This window comes from Phacochoerus africanus, chromosome 8 (assembly GCF_016906955.1).
Source record: "Phacochoerus africanus isolate WHEZ1 chromosome 8, ROS_Pafr_v1, whole genome shotgun sequence".
Classification (NCBI taxonomy): domain Eukaryota; kingdom Metazoa; phylum Chordata; class Mammalia; order Artiodactyla; family Suidae; genus Phacochoerus; species Phacochoerus africanus.
The window spans coordinates 3,974,800-3,992,341 of NC_062551.1; the positions used below are offsets into that span (position 1 = coordinate 3,974,800).

Below are 17,542 nucleotides of genomic sequence, written 5' to 3' on the forward strand. Positions count from 1 at the left end.
CTGAAGGAAAACAGAAAGTGACCGAGGAAGCGTACAAGATTCACCTGAATCATCCCCTCGGTTCCAACTGTCCTGAGAGACTCAACAACATGTTTACAGATGGTCAGAAGGGTTTGGATCTGTACGCTGCTGAATTTTTAACAGATCACTTATGGCAGGGCCAAGTCCCCTCTCGAAGGGGAAGCAGCTGCAAAACTATCAAGAACTAACTGCTCTAAGCTGGACACCGCATCTCCTCTTAGATTCTCAACAGAGCTACGAGCCGCAGATCACCTGGCCACCTGGAGGTGGACACCGTCGGGCCGACAGAACCCGGAGAAGTCATCCAACTGAAAAGTGACGTCAGCGGACTTCCTTCCAACATGGATCTGGGCAACAGCCTGTGCTGGTTGGACAGAAACCCCGAGTTCCTCCATCAACGCTTCCCTTGAATCAATGCCAGCTTGCGGCCCTCACTTCTGATTTGCGCACTTGGAGCAGGCAGGCAAGAAGTTGCACGATTTCTGGCCCAACACTAAGTTCCAGTCTCTTAGCATCACCCGGTGGTTTGTTCAGTAAGAGCACGTAACCAAGCGTCCCCCGTAGACGCACATCCTCCAAACTAAAAACTCTGAAAGCTAAAGACTCTGAAACCGGACATCCTGTTCTCAGGTACACTTCTCAGAGGAGGTCCTGGACTAGCTTCCTTTCAGGTCTGGTGCAACGTCCACACATGTGGAGGAGCATGGCACACGCTCCAAGTTCACAGACTTGCAACATACAGACAAGAAACTTCTCTGATTTCTCCTAATGATTATGCGGTTATTCCAAACCCTGCAGTGGCCAGTCGTCCCTAGGCTAAAACAGTGTCACCCTGCTGTGTGTCACGTCCCCACGCCCCACAGCGCCCCTCTCCAAGTCAGACTGGCAGAGCCTGGAGGTCTCTGTGGTGGGGGAGCCACCCCGTCCCCAGACAGCAGAAGGGATGCTCCTGACGGCAACAGCCTCACACTGTCAACCGCTCAGCTGCACTCCCCTCCGCAGCCCAGGGTGTGGCCTTCTCTGTCCACGGCCTGGTACTGCTCGGCCCACTGGCTTCAAAGGCCTCCCCTCGCCAACTCCCCCCCCCCTCCCCAGCACAAAACACGTCCCCTCTGCTGTAAGGGCTCCAGCCAATCCTTTCCTGACTCGGACCCTAGACAGCCCCAGGGCAAGGCCGACAGCTACTCCCGGGCCTGGCGGTGCAAAGCAGGCAGTGAGCACGCATTAGACAGCCATGGAGGAGGAATGAGGCATCTAGAAAGCTGTGGGCTACGGGGAATGACTCCATTCCAGTCTGTCAGAAACTACCCAGGGGAGCTGCAAGGTCATCCTACCACACAGCTGGGTAGGCCTCCGGGAGCAGGAGGCTGCGGTGGAGAAGCAGACCAAGGGCGAGAGTCCCAGAAGACAGGCAGAGGGTTCGCACCTGGTTCCGCCACTTCCGTCACCCCGCAACCTGGAGCCCAGACAGCGTGCTGCCCAACGCACGGCTACGGTGAGGACCTGGCATAATGGGATAGTGGGTCAGCTCTTAGATGCTCCTAATTCTCAGACAATAAAGAGCTGTGGCGTTCCCACTGTGGCTCGATCCCTGACCTTGCTCAGTAGGTTAAAGACCCGGTGTTGCTGTGGCTGTGGCATTGCCCTAAAAAGCCAAAAAAAAAAAAACCCCAAAAAACCAAAAACCAAAAACCATTACAGCAATGGATAAACAGACTGAATAATCGCAAATTGGCTGTATTCCAACTCTTTCTTTCTTTACAGCTATTTGTCCCTCTGATCTCTACTTCTCTTGCAGTTACACAAAAGTCACTGTCATTTTTATTTTTACTTTGTCTTTTTGCCTTTTCTAGGGCCGCACCCTCGACATTTGGAGGTTCCCAGGCTAGGGGTGCAATCGGAGCTGTAGCTGCCAGCCTATGCCACAGCCACAGCCATGCCGGATCCGAGCTGCGTCTGCGACCCACACCGCAGCTCACGGCAACACTGGATCCTTCACCCACTGAGCGAGGCCAGGGATCGAACCCACAACCTCATGGTTCCTAGTCGGATTCGTTAACCACTGCGCCACTACAGGAACTCCTATGATAGCAACAGATCTTTTAATGGAGCTAGAATTTCACACACTTAAATGCTGCTTAAAGTAAGTGGGCCTGTGGTTTACAACTGCCCATTAAGGGGAAATCAGTGGTACTGGGTCTGACCTGCAACAAACGGAATATACTTATCATTTTTTTTTTTTTCTTTTTTGGCTGCCCCATGGCATATGGTGACCCCAGGCCAGGGATCAGATCTGAGCCTCAGTTGTGACCTACACCGCGGCTGCGGCAACGCTGGATCCTTAACCCACTGTGCCGGGCTGGGGACGGAAGCTTCGTCCCAGGGCTCCAGAGACACGGCCGATCCTGTTCCATCACAACGGGAACTGCTACTTTATCATTTTTATGATGAAAGAAATCTCTAAGTGGGAGAACATGACGAAGGGGAAAAAATTCCAAACCATCCACTTTACCTAAGCTCAGTATGATTTCTAGAATTCTTCAGTGTGACAACTCTGGCTGCATTATTTCACAGCAAGAATACTGAAAACTGTCACCAACTACATTCTATATCTAAGGTTCAGTAAGCAAGCTAAAAACAATGAAGTATTTTAAAAGAAACCACATTTCTGCTCAGATAATTAAAACATGTTTATAACTGACCGATCAAAATAGGAGCAAGAAAATAAACCTGCTGGGGGAGGGCATGAGGGAACCCACTGCTTCACTGCAACACCAGGGGTTTAGACTGTGGCAATGCTCTCCTCTAGCACAAACCACTAAGAGCCCCGACTTGCACGCCATTTCAGATAGTAGATTCACCTGAGATTTTAGCAGGTCAACGAGATTTTACATACGCAACAAAACCAAGTAGCAAACCACATTTAAAGTCATAAAACTAGAGCGCTTTAAAATATTCAAGAAGGAGGTCCCGTTGTGGTGCAGTGGTAACAAACCTGACTAGTATCCATGAGGATGGGGGTTCGATCCCTGGCCTCGCTCAGTGGGCTAAGGATCCAATGTTGCTGTGAGCTGTGGTGCAGGTCACAGATGCAGTTTGGATCCAGCGTGGCTGTGGCTGTGGTGTGGGCTGGCAGCTGTGGCTCTGATTCAACACCTAGTCTGGAACTTCCATATGCCACAGGTGCGGCCCTAAAACAAAACAAACAAACAAACAAAAAAACAAAAAAAATTAAGGAATTCCCTGGTGGTGGCTCAGTGGATTAAGGATCCAGCATTGCCACTGAGGTGGGTCACTACTCTGGCTCCTGCTCAATCCTTGAAGCAGGAACTTCCGCACGCCATGGGTAAAGAAAAAAAGATTTTCTAATTTTAAATAAATTTTCACAGAGGTGGGAAGCCTTCCTTTGTGAAGCAATTTTTACGAACAGAAAATTACATATCTCTGACTTCGAACTTAGAATGCCCCCCCTTCCCCTGAAGCATATGGAAGTTCCTGGGGTGAGGGACAGATCTAAGCCACAGCTGTGGCCATGCTAGATCCTTAACCCACTGTGCCAGGCCAGAAATCAACCTGCACCTCAGCAGTGACCTGAGCGGCTCCAGAGACAACACCTGATCCTCAACCTGCTGTGCCACAAGGGAACTCCAGGACAGCTTATTTTAACTCTGCCAGTGGGGCAAGACTCCGAAGAAGTGGTGACTCAACTTCCCAGCACAAGGAAACCTGAAGAATCAGCCCAGCTTCTTGGACATGTACAGAAACACACGCTCCTCTGTTTCTGCCTGCCTCCATTAAAAACCACATAAGTTGTGCAGCTTTACAGCTTTATTGTGAACTGGTCCTACTTTTCAGAGTAGCACTTCAAAATAAAATGTTAACTTTAGGCCAAACTGTTAGGTTTTTTTTCTCTTCTTGTCAAGAATTGACCGTGGTGTGCTAAAACTGAGTAAAATCCACTTATTCAATCCCAAATAGGCATTAAAAAAGGGGAAAAAAAACAACATTTTTTTATACCCTACGAAATAAAGAAGAGAAACAGGAGTTCTCTGCTGGCTCAGTGGGTTAAGGACCCAGTGTTGTCACTGCTGTGGCTCTGGTTACTGCTGTGGCGCGGGTCTGATCCCTGGCTTGGGAACTTCCGCATGTGGCACGTTGCCCAAAATAAATAAATAAATACAATTTTTTAATTACCTTCTAATTAAAAAAAAGGAAAAAGAAAAAAACACTAAGTGAGTTCAAATCAGGGATTATGACAGCACAGGCGTAACAGCTGTTAACACAAGACTGTCCATTACACGGTCACACAATGGAGCTCGACCACTCGGTCAAAAGGCAAGAAGTGGCAACGTAACTTGGCAACAGAAATGACTGGCAACAGACATGGATTTTTCAGTTAACACAAGTTGTGACACCCCCTTATAATCATTTTCCTTTCAGACAACAATGTAAGGCACCGGCGTCCTGCAGGAAGTCCTCGTCACACACAGGTGACCTGCTACTGCTCAGGCTAACGTCACAGCACCCCAGTCCTCAGCCCAGACGGCCTCCAACTCCTCGCGCAACAGCGCTGAGACCTGCGCCCCCGCTCACTTCAGCCCTGCCTCTTTGGGACTATACCTGCGATCTTTATGGCTACAGGATCCTCTGTAACTGGAACCAGCCCTTCCTTGACTTCGGCCTGCTTTTCAGAGACCAGGGGAGACGTGGCGGGAGGGGAATACTTAGTTTCCACCGAAACCACAGGCGAGGAGGGGGAAGAGGAGGGCTTAGAATCATGAAAAAGACTGGCCCACGACTTCGCGGGCTGGCTGGCGGGAGCGGCGCCCGGCACCGAGCCCGAGGCCGGGGCCGGGGCGTCCCCAGGAGGAGAGGTGCTCTCGGCTTTCGCTGGGTCCGAGTCCATGCTTTCCACAGTGTGCGACTCCACCCCGTTGGCGGCTGGGCCCTCACCCAAGGATTCAAGTATTTGTCCGTCAGCGACTCCCAGGTCCTCAGTAGTATCAGTCCCGACACACGGCTGAGCCCCAGCTGTCCTCAACAGGGTGTCCCTGCCGGCCTCGGCGGGGAGGCAGGGCTGCTCGAGGTCAGCCCCGGGCGGGTCCTCAGGCTGCCCCGCAGTCCTGGCCCCGCCGTCCAGGGCGCCGGGCAAAGAGCCACCAGGCCCAGCGTCACTGACGAGGTCCGTGGGGTCCGGGGGGCTGCCGCAAGTCCTGGGGGTCCCTGACGGGGGCCCGTGCCCCACCAGCTCGGCATCCCGAGCGCCTGCGCTGCTCAGGACGGCTGGAGCGGCATGGCCATTGACCAGGGCTTCCGCGGCAGGGCCACCCTCGCCGCCGTCTTTCAAGTAACTGTAATAGCCAGGTGGCCGTTTTTTCTTCTTTTTACGCTCCCTTTGTCCAAGACCACCTGAGACGCCATCACTTTCTCCAACTTCCACCTCCACGGGAGCGCCGCCATCCAGGGCAAGGGCAGAGCCTGGGTAGGGACAGGCGGCGGAGCTGCAGTTCACGTCTTTATCTAAATCATCAGGGGTCTTTTTGGAAGTTGTGCAACTAAGGATAAATTCCGGGGCCTGAGGATTCAGTGTGCTTGAAATACTGTAGCTGGGGGTTCTCCGCAGAGGGTCACTGGGTTCAATTACTTCATTCACACCAAATTCAATTCTCTGATAGTCTTGTCCTGTTTCGAAAGAAAATGATCAGTAAACACCCCATTAGTTAAGAACACAGCTATACAAACTATAAAAGTCTCAGTAATTATTTCTTTTTGAAACTGAAACCTTAAGAGTCTTGTGACAATTAACAAAGCTATGACATTTAATTTCTGTCCTGAATAATTTGCTAAAAATAAAACTACAATATAATATTTAATTTGGGGATACGAAATAAAAAACCTGTATTTATTTTCCACTCTCAGGACAGCTAAGGAAGATTTTCAGAAGGGAAAAAAATGAAATGAGGATGAAAGTAATATCCTGCCTGTCTAAAAATACCCCTTACGGTTCCCACTGGATCCGTGGGTTAAGAATCTGCCTGAAGCTGCCTGGGTCCCTGTGGAGATGTGGGTTCGATCCCCAGCCCAGGGCAGTGGGTTAAAGGAGCCAGCACTGCCACAGCTGTGGCAAAGGTCACAGCTGCAGCTCAGAAATGATCCCTTGCCTGGGAACTTCCAAATGCCACAGGGGCAGTCATTTAAAAAAAAGAGAGTTCCTGTTGTGGCTCAGCGGCAGCAAATCCGAGTAGTACCCAAGAGGACGTGGCCTCATTCAATGGGTTAAGGATTCGGCGTTGCTGTGAGCTGCAGTGTAAGTCGCAGACGTGGTTTGGATCCCGCATCACTGCGGCTGTGGTGTAGGTCGGCAGCTGTAGCTCCAACTGGACCCTTGGCCTGGGAACCTCCATATGTCGCAGGTGCTGCCCTAGAAAGGCAAAAAAAAAAAAAAAAAGATAACTTTAGGACTGCAAACTTTTAACAAATCTTCTTGGAATCCTTCAATACTTCCTGCCCGTTGACAAAAATCTACATATTCCATCCATTCTAAGGCGGACATTTTCTTCATAGGTCGCATCTCAGAAATTAGGCTGAATTTTATTTATTTACTTTTTAGGGCCATAACTGGGACATATGGAGGTTCCCAGGCTAGGGGCTGAATCGGAGCTATAGCTGCTTGTCTACGCCACAGCCACAGCAATGCCAGATCTGAGCCCTGTCTGCGACCTACACCATGGCTCAGGGCAACATCAGATCCTTAACCCACTGAGTGAGGCCATGGATTGAACCTGCATCCTTATAAACGCTAGTCAGGTCTGTTTCTGCTGAGCCAGGACAGGAACTCCTAAGCTGAGTCTTCCAACGAGTATCAAGCACCAACGTCATCTCATGTCTAATGAAACAGTTGTGCGTCTTGAAGTTAAAGAAAGAACACATGCTTTTTAATTTTTAGTGTGTAACTGAAGACTCCTCCAAGTCTAGCACAAGAGGCCAGCTTTTCCTTAAGAAAAACCGTCATAGGAGTTCCCGTCGTGGCGCAGCGGTTAACGAATCCGACTAGGAACCATGAGGTTGCGGGTTCGGTCTCTGGCCTCGCCCAGTGGGTTAAGGATCCAGCGTTGCCGTGAGCTGTGGTGTAGGTGGCAGACGAGGCTCAGATCCCGCATTGCTGTGGCTCCGGCGTAGGCCGGTGGTTACAGCTCCAATTTGACCCCTAGCCTGGGAACCTCCATATGCCGCGGGAGCGGCCCAAGAAATGGCAAAAAGACAAAAAAAAAAAAGAAAAAAGAAAAAACCATGGCAATACCAAAAGAATATTTTAGCGCAGAAAACCAAACCTAGTATACTTTGGAAGTCTTTTTAACAGAAGAAAAAACAGCCCCAGACAGGGGCCAGGGGCCCGAAGAGCGTCCTAATTCTTCCTTTGTTCCGACAGCCCCAGGCCTGCATGCGGCGGGGAGGAGCACACCAGCCCCGCAGCAACAAGCTCCCCCGAAAGACAAAGACCTAACAGCGAGCCTTCCTTCCAGGCTGCCGACTGACCATTTGAATCCTGTGGCCTCTGAGCACTGATGTGCGGTTTCCTTAATTTCTCTACTATTAAACTGAGAAGCCAAGGGTCCAGTTGGCTCGCAAGCATCACCCTGGAAGGCACAGAGCTGCCACAGGGACCACAAGGGAGGCGCCTAGAGAAGGGGAGGCTGCGTGGAGACGGTATGTGCTGTATCGTGCAGCGGGGGCCAGACTGGGGTCATTTCCAGGAGACACAATGCCGTCCACATCTCCGTCTTAATCTTATCATATCACAAAACATTCGAGAACATGATGTGGCATCCATGGAACCACTGTGATGCACCACAGCTGTTGTCACAACGCTGAGCCAGCGCAGCGCCTGATGCCATGGAGGCAGACGCCTGCCCAGTACAGTTCCCCCTCCGCCCTCAGAGCCCCGGTGTGGACACACATGCGCTGCCCTCGTCGGGCTGCGGGAGCCTGGAAGGGCTGCAAACTGCCTTCAACAGGCCCACCAAAGCACTGGGTAAACGGGAACTCAGTGCTCAGGTCAGGCAGGCAGTGGATTTGTCGAAGGAAGGAAAACTTCGCAAAACACGGCCTTTCTCAAAGCCTGCTCACTGCAGCCTGCACAGTCCCACGGCCTGGAGGAGACCCCGAGGCTGCCGTGTTCTGAGGCACCCGGGGAGGCTCTTGCCCGAGACTATTTGAGACCAACTGCTCGAGGGGCAGCCTCAGCTGATTTGTCCCATCCACTCTCGGCCAATTCAGGAGTCACAGCACCCGGCTGTGTGCACAGCGCTCACCATCACGGGGAGGGGACGAAGTGAGCAGAGGCAAGGGCCCCGCCTCTACTAGGAGACAAGGGCCAAGGCAGAAGACGACAGCACAGAGGGTGGGTGAGCCAGGGGCTCAAGGGCTTTACACAAACACTTCCAGACACTGAAAAAAAGTGCTCAGTTTCAATCAGAAGCTACAAAGGGGTCAGTGGAACAGTGGAGATAACAGGACTGGGGGGTTGGGGTGCGGGGATTGAGGAGGACAAGCCTTTTCATGTTTTAGGAACCGACTACAAGAGGCAGCAATACAAAAAGCATGCCAGCCAGGAACCCCCGCCAAGGACATGCGAAGCTGGCTCTGGCGGGAAGGAAACACATCCTTCCAAAGTGTGCATCCAAACCATCCTGGGCACTGACAGCACGGCAGACGCTGTCCCGGGCAGCTGCTAAACAGGAGTGGAAGCCCTGCGGTCTCTGCCACCCAGAGCTGAGCGCAGCCCAAATGGGGAGGCAGACGAATGACTGGACAGCGGGCTGGCACTATAAGAGAAATGAAAAGAAGAGACAAGAGAGGGGAAAAGGCCTCGGAGAGGGGGGCTTTTAAGCTGGTCTGTCACTAACAGTGTAAGTAGCTGTGCTTTTGGCTGATTAAAAGATGGACCTGGGAGAAGACAGGAGAGAATGGAGACAAAGAGCCAAAAGGTTTGGGAGTTCCTGTCGTGGCGCAGTGGTTAACGAATCTGACTGGGAACCATGAGGTAGCGGGTTCGGTCCCTGGCCTTGCTCAGTGGGTTAAGGATCTGGCGTTGTCGTGAGCTGTGGCGTGGGTCGCAGACGCGGCTTGGACTCGGATTCCGAGTTACTGTGGCTCTGGCATAGGCTGGCGGCTACAGCTCTGATTCTACCCCTAGCCTGGGAACCTCCATATGCCACGGGAGCAGCCCCAGAAAAGGCAAAAAAGACAAAAAAAAAAAAAAAGAGCCAAAAAGTTTAATTGAACAGGGATTCGAGCCCGGAAGGCGGGGTATGGCGAGAGAGGGAAGAAGGGTGCGGGGCAGAAGCGAGCAAGGCTGGGGGCCGGTGGAGGATGGGCAGCAGGCAGGGGCCTGTGGGCCCCTCTGGCTTCACTTTACTCTTGTCCTGAGCCATCATTAGACCAGCCCTCTCTGTTATGTTCCTTACAAAGCTGCTAAAAATTATAGATATAGTCACATTCTCATTTTACTGCAGTCTTTCAGAGGTCTATAGTTAAATGTAAACTATGACAAAAACCCTGCCACGGATCTGACCATGCTAATCAAACAGGGAACCCAATTCTGCCCTCAAAGAAAAGGTCCAGCTTTCGGCTTCTCCAAGGCCAGCGAGGGCCTTTAGCACAATGCGAACTGCACCAGGCCTAGACAGCTTCGACCCACGCCAAGGCAGCCGGCCCTGCTGTCACTTCGACACTGGGCAGGCAAATGCGGCGAAAGGGGTGCGTCTCAGGAAGCACCGCCTCCGGCCATCAGCTCAGGGGCTGGGACAGAGACAAAAACACTAAGAACAGGCCAACAGGTGAAGAGGTCACCCAATTCCCCACGACCCTTGGTGACAGAGGGGGACACAAACGGCAAGACAACAGACCCAAGCTGCCACTGAGCTGGGCAGAGAGCACGAGCACAGCGTATTGCCAGCCCTGTGCCCAGCGGCCGTGACGCCCATCCAGACAGAAGTTCACGAAGAACCCTGGCTACGAAGGACACACCTGCGCTGCTGGGGACTGTTGGGAAAAAAGAGAAGGGAGCAACGACTTCCTTCATGCAACGTGGGACACTTGGAGGCACAGAAAAAACTTCAGTTCAGTAGCTCACACAGTTCAGCAATTAAATCTGCTCTAGTTTTCAGCAAAAACATCAAGCGAAAAGGGAATGCTTATCCAAACCGTACGAATGGACAGGAAAGCACCGTTTCCAGGAAGCCTGCCCACCCAGCCCCAGCTTACCGTCGAGCAGGTCATCCGCAGCCCGTGGGCCACACAGGACTGTTCCAGCGAACGGAGGGAGCTGCACAGGGAAGTGGAAAACAAATTTTAATTCAACAAACTGTGAGACCCCCAACACATGCTACTCATTAAAGCAACCTTCATTAAAACACTTTATCCATGCAACTTCTTACGGCATTATTTTTAACAAAACAACACAGATGGAGAGACAGTGAGTTCACACATCTTCCCTTTTAAACACCATCAGAATGCTTTTAAATATCTGTTATTATTAAACAGATAAAAAAATGAGGCAAAAGATTAAAGTGGACTCCACTGGGGAGCTCCCACTGTGGCTCAGCAGTAATGATCCCGACTTGTATCCATAAAGACTAGGGTTCAATCGCTGGCCTCACTCAGTGGGTTAAGGATCCGGCATTGCCGTGAGCCGTGGTGTAGGTCGCAGACTCGGCCTGGATCCACCATTGCTGTTGCTGTGGTGTGGGCTGGCAGCTGCACCTCCAATGTGGCCCCTTGCCTGGGAACTTTCACATGCCACAGGTACAGCCGTAAACAAACAAAAAAGTAAATAAGTTAAATTAAATGGACACATCCTTCATTTCACAGGGAGTTGCAAGCCACCCACAAGTCCTACCACCGCTTCTCTTTCCCCATCCACTAGGCAAGACGATGCTGCATGACCTGCACTGGACACTGACCGTTACTTCATGTCCACTCGGCCCAAGGACAGAGGGGACAAAGCCCCGGGAAAGAAAAGCCTGGGAATGGTGGCTCCTGTTTAACAGTGTCTTAACTAACTGAGTCAACAGCTAGCAATCACACTCCTTGCTTGAAAGACATCAAGAGGGCAGGGGTCTGAGCTCTCTGCAAGACACGGAGAGGTACCGTGAGCGTACCAAAGTTCGCCCATCCTAGCTAGTCCACGGTACTTAGGAGGAAGACAAGTTTGAGATGAGAAAGTTCAGGATGGGAAGGGTTAGGTATGTGGACAGGTAACTGCTACCTGAAGGCGGAACCAAAGAACAAAACCATTACATCTTAGCACAGCCTTCCTCAGAGTCAGCTCGCAGCAGCCCGCTCAGTACAATGGCCTGGGGTGCCGGGACGGGGTCACCGAGGCTGCCATGCTCAGGGGTACCCAGGTGATGCTTGTGCCCACTACTGTCGGAGAACTACTGCCTAAGTGATGCCCTCAGCTGACTGCTCCGGTCAACCCTTCGCAATTAAGCTTTTCACTACAAGGAGACAAGCTCTTCCTGAGAAAAGTAATGGCAAAGAGACGCTAGGAAAACAAAGGGCGATTCAAAAGGAACGGACAACTCCCAGGACTTGAGAGCAGCACCCATTTCCACCACACAGGGCGAAAGCAGTGTGCCAAGGTGGGCTGCACTCCACACACCCTGCAAACACTCACAGCCAGTGCCCAGCACTCACACTGGCACAGACACACAGCAGAAAGGTGCATCTGAGGAAGTCACAAATCAGGCTGACGTCCCTCTGCAGTCACAAAAGATCTGTGCTGACTCTCAGACACAGAACACCGTCTTTTTCCATCAGTGGCACTAGGGTGCCCCCTGGTGATGGAAATCTGTACAACTGTAAATGCTCTAAGTGTTTCGTTTTTAAAATCATACAATACTTAGACAAACATCGAGTCAGTGATAGAGGAATTCCCGTCATGGCTCAGCAGCTTCTGAACCCAACTAGCATCCAAGAGGACGCAGGTTTGCTCCCTGGCCTCGATCAGTGTGTTGAGGATCCAGCATTGCCATGAGCGGTGGCGTAGGTCACAGATGCAGCTGGGATCTGGCATTGCTGTGGCTGTGGTGTAGGCCAGCAGCTGCAGCTCTGATTCAACCCCTAGCCTGGGAATCTCCATATGTCTCACCTGCAGCCCATTTAAAAAAAAAAAAAAGGAGAGGCAGAATTTGAACACCAGATAGACTCCAAGGCAATACTGCCATTTTCTATTAGTGTGTTTTAAAACACTTATTTTGACTGAATGCTGGAATGAGTTCAGGTACAGAAAAGAAATCTGTGTATGCATTTCTTTTTTACTCTATAGAATCGATATGGTCCCTTTAATTCACCAAACCTCCGTCACCTCTAAGATACCCCTCAGCCTGTGGTAACTGGGTACAATAAATACACAGCAGAATGAAAGTGTAAGAACTGTTCAAAGTTCTCTCTTTAGCTATGTAGCTACTTATAAGAATAGACAATTTAAGAAGCAAAGCAGGAGTTCCTGCTGTGGCATAAAAATGGATCAGTGGGGAGTTCCCGTCGTGGCGCAGTGGTTAACGAATCCGACTAGGAACCATGAGGTTGCACATTTGATCCCTGCCCTTGCTCAGTGGGTTAACGATCCGGCATTGCCGTGAGCTGTGGTGTAGGTTGCAGATGCGGCTCGGATCCCGAGTTGCTGTGGCTCTGGCGTAGGCCGGTGGCTACAGCTCCGATTCGACCCACAGCCTGGGAACCTCCATATGCCGCGGGAGTGGCCCAAAAAATAGCAAAAAGACCAAAAAAAAAAAAAAAAAAGGATCAGTGGTGTCTTGGGAGCCCTGGGACGCAGGTTCCATCCCCAGCCGAAATAAAAAAAAAGAAGAAAAAGCAAAAATATAAAATCTCACGTACAAATGCAAACTGAGCAATGTAAAAAACTGAAATCTAGGAGTTCCCAGCGTGGCTTAGTAGTTAACTAATCTGACTAGGAACCATGAGGTTGCAGGTTCGATCCCTGGCCTTGCTCAGTGGGTTAAGGATCTGGCGTTGCTGTGGTTCTGGCGTAGGCTGGTGGCTACAGCTCCGATTCGACCCCTAGCCTGGGAACCTCCATATGCCACAGGAGCGGCCCTAGAAAAGGCAAAAAGACCAAAAAAAAACACTGAAATCTAGTTATATTAGATATGAAATCAAATTAACTTAGAAAACACAGCTACTCAGGCCCTTCAATAAGGCAAGATTTCAAAATCTTTCAGTGCTACCACTATCTACTGTAATCTAAAAACTATCAAGAGCTCCGACTCTTCTCTGAAATCCCACTGAGACACCACACAACTGAGAAGAACTGCCTTAACTCCACCACCGCGCGCGCGAGCACACACACACACACACCTACAGCTGCCCGTGCACCCTGGGCTGGTTATGCAGTTGTTGGCTGAGTGCAGAGCAGCCCCGATGCTGAGTTTCTGGCCAGTCTCAAGAACAATCAGCCTTCTCTCCCCCTGCCCACCCCCTTTTGCTTGGCTGCCCCTACAGCATATGAAAGATCTGGGACACGAGTCCCTGTTGTGGCTCAGTGGTTAACGAATCTGACTAGGAACCACGAGGTTGCGGGTTCGATCCATGGCCTTGCTCAGTGGGTTAAGGAGCTGGCGTTGCCGTGAGCTGTGGTGTAGGTTGCAGACGCGGCTCGGATCCTGGGCTGCTGTGGCTGTGGTGTAGGCTGGAGGCTACAGCCCCGATTGGACCCCTAGCCTGGGAACCTCCATATACCACGGGAGTGGCCCAAGAAATGGCAAAAAAAGAAAAAAACCCACAACCATAAAGAAAAAAAAAACAAAAACCAATCCATTTGACATTAAAAGTTTAAAATGTAATTTCCCTTTATTGGGGAGGGGAAGAGGTTCAGCATATATGAAGTTTAAGAATCCCTCATGATAGGAGATACCTGTAATATTCAAAGGCAAAGACTATTAACCCTATAAATCAGTAAGAGAAAGACAAGCCATTTGATAAAAATATGGACAAGGGACACAGATTGGGTAACTAAGAGAAGAGAAGCAGAAATCTATACCGCCAATGGACAAATGAAACGAATGAAGCAGTGCTCGATTTGTGTAACCTGGGAAATGTACATTAAAATATGGTGAATCCACTTATTATCTATCAGATTAACAAAAAATTTAAGCATGTCCATACTGAATATTAACAGGACTTAAAAAAAAATGAGATCAAAAAACTCTCCCGCACTGCTACTGGGAATGCAGACTCTAAAACCTCTTAGAAAGCAGACTCGGAGTCTCTAATAAAACTAAAGGTGCTCAGTCCTCGCAGAGCCCAGCAATTCCATTCCCAGGAGTACTTCTTGGGAATCACAGGAGTATGAGGAGGAGACACGACCCAGTGCTTCCCGCCTCAGAGAGCAGCAGAGACCTAGACAGTCCTCAACAGGCAACGGGTGAAGAAACTTCGCTAAGTTCAAGACTTAACTAAAATCAAAAAGTGAGAACAAAATGTTCAGATGTATCTGAAAAATGCTGAGCCTAAAATAAACTGTAAAATGATGAACCCAGGGAGCTCCCGTAGTGGCTCAGTGGTAACAAACCTGACCAGTATCCATGAGGACCCAGGTTTGATCCCTGGCCTCACTCAGTGAGTGAAGGATCTGGCGTTGCCGTGAGCTGCGGTGTAGGTCACAGACGTGGCTTGGATCCCGTATTACTGTGGCTGTGGTGTAGGCCGGCAGCTACAGCTCCAATTTCAACCCCTAGCCTGAGAATTTCCAATATGCTGCAGGTACAGCCCTGAAAAGCCAAAAAAAAAAAAAAAAAAGAAAAAGAAAAAGAAAACAGAAAAATGATGAACCCAGAATGAAACCACTTATGTGACACTTTAATCGCATAGCAATACTCTGTACCATCTGTCGCCACACATGTGGACGCGGTAGAGGGTGAAAACCAGTCAGGAAACAACCCTGAGCAATTTCAGCAGAGTCGGTATTTCTGGGGAAAAAAGGGAGTGAGACGGGAGAGCACACAACAGAGGCGTCAAAGGCATCTGTAATGCTGTTATGCATAAATCCAGCAAAAGGTTAACAGTAGTCAAATATGATTGCAGGTTTCAGTCATTTCTCATAGTAGTCTCTACACTTACGTACAGCGGAATTCTTAATCAAAACACATAAATTAAAAACCAAAACGAAAACATAACCATCATTTATATGTATACGTACACTCATTAAAACATAAAAAAAACACTGTCTTACCTCAACTGAAGAGCGAGGGGTCACAAAGAACTGGTTGAATTCATCAGGACTAAAATCTCCAAAAATATACTGAAAAAAAAAAAAGAATCACTGATCACGTAAAATACGCACATTAACTTTCAGAAAAAAGCGCTACACACCTATCCTATACATGACTGGCCGGACTCCCCAAGAGCCTTTCTCAAGTAAACAAATCAAGGGTCTGCAAACTGAGATTTCTACATGTAGCGTTTCTCAATTACAAACAAGAAACACCACTCATCTTTTCCATAAACGGTGAAGAACATTCTAAAGCGGATAAAGCTTGGATCTGTCACCAAGGCTGTTGCCCCAGAATCATATCCCTGCCCCTCCCTCAAAGAGAAACCATTACTCTTATCTAAATTTCAGGAGGAGAGTTCCGTCGTGGCGCAGTGGTTAATGTATCCGACTAGGAACCATGAGGTTGCGGGTTCGGTCCCTGCCCTTGCTCAGTGGGTTAACGATCCGGCGTTGCCGTGAGCTGTGGTGTAGGTTGCAGACGCGGCTCGGATCCCGCGTTGCTGTGGCTCTGGCGTAGGCCGGTGGCTACAGCTCCGATTCGACCCCTAGCCTGGGAACCTCCATATGCCACGGGCGCGGCCCAAGAAATAGCAAAAAGACAAAAAATAAATAAATAAATAAATTTCAGGAGGAAGCTGCAAAGAGCAAAAAACAAGAGCTGGAGTTCCCACTGTGGCTCAGTGGGTTACGTATGAACCTGACTAGCATCCATGAGGATGCCGGTTCAATCCCTGGCCTTGCTCAGTGGGGTGGGAGTCCTGCACTGCCGTGAGCTGTGATATAGGTCACAGCTGCGGGTTCAGATCCTGCACTGCTATGGTCGTGGCTGGCAGCTGCAGCTCATTAGACCCCTAGCCTGGGACCCTCCAAATGCTGTGTGCGGTGCCAAAAAACCCCACAAAAGACAAGATCTCCTTGACCACAGATCAGGACTTGATGAACACATGTAATCCTAAAAAGACACCATAAGCAACTGCTACCTATCAACTATTCAACACTGAAATATCATTTAACACTTGACAAGTGGCTAGCCAGAGCTGCTTTCAACTCCAACTTAATTCCCTTAAAACTAGCTCACATATATCAGTAAACAACTCTATCAAAATACACATGGGAGTTTCCACTGTGGCACAATGCATTAAGAGTCTGACTGCAGTGGCTTGGGTTGCTACAGAGGTTCGGGTTCAATCCCTGACCTGGCACAGTGGGTTGCAGGATCCAGTGTTGCCACAGCTGCTGTTCCAATTCCATACCCGGCCTGGGAACTTCCACATGCCACAGGTGCAAACAGCAATTTTAAAAATATAAATACAGGTATCACATGCTCTTACCCTAATGAGGCCTATTCAATCCTTAAAATGTATGCGTTTTCAGAGTTCCCGTCATGGCGCAGCAGAAATGAATCCGACTAGGAACCACGAGGTTGCAGGTTCAATCCCTGGCCTCACTCAATGGGTTAAGGATCCAGCAATGCTATGAGCTGTGGTGTAGCTGCAGACACAGCTCGGAGCCCACGCTGTTGAGGCTGGGGTGTAGGCCAGCGGCTACAGCTCCAACAGCTCCAACTGGACCCCTAGCCTGGGAACCTCCAATATGCCACAGGTGTGGCCCTAAAAAGACCAAAAAAAAAAAAAAGTATGAGTTTTTGAATGCAAAAGTATGAGTTTTTATAATGTTAAACTTCAACATTATAAAAAACAGTCATTTCGCAATTCCCACTGTGACTCAGCAAGCTACAGACCCAAATGCCATCCTTGAGGATTTGGGTTCGATCCCTGGCCTCGCTCAGTGGCTTAAAGGATCCTGGGTTGCCATGAGCTGCAGTGTAGGTCACAGACGAGGCTGGGATCCCGCATTGCTTTGGCTGTGGCTCTGGCCCTAAAAAAGCAAAAGAAAAAAAAAAGAGAGCGAGAGAATTTCCTGCCATCACAGTGCATGGGGGAAAAAAAGGTTAGTATTTCTTTCATAGACAGAGAAACTAATGCCTCTCTGATAACCACGCAAACATTCTGTGGAAGTGATAAAATTAAACAGCCCATATAAACTTGGAGGCAACTATTTCATCATCATTATTTTTTTTTTTTTTTTTATCTTTTTAGGGCTGCGCCTGCAGCATATGAAGATTCCCAGGCTAGGGGTCGAATCGGAGCTGTAGCCACCGGCCCACACCACAGCCACAGCCACGCCCGATCTGAGCCGTGTCTGCAACCGACACCACAGCTC

The 17,542-nt window shown here is 49.8% G+C and overlaps 1 protein-coding gene across 1 annotated transcript in view; it reads right to left on the reverse strand.

Moving 5' to 3' along the window:
* The window catches only part of USP10 (ubiquitin specific peptidase 10), a 65,490-nt gene that overhangs the window by 21,774 nt on the left and 26,174 nt on the right, over window positions 1–17,542 (reverse strand). The window contains exons 2-4 of the mRNA XM_047788822.1: window positions 15,278–15,346; window positions 10,288–10,348; window positions 4,642–5,703 (exon numbers count right to left, since the gene is read on the reverse strand). Coding sequence (XP_047644778.1) covers window positions 4,642–5,703; window positions 10,288–10,348; window positions 15,278–15,346 — 1,192 coding nt within the window. The remainder of the gene's footprint in view (window positions 1–4,641; window positions 5,704–10,287; window positions 10,349–15,277; window positions 15,347–17,542) is intronic.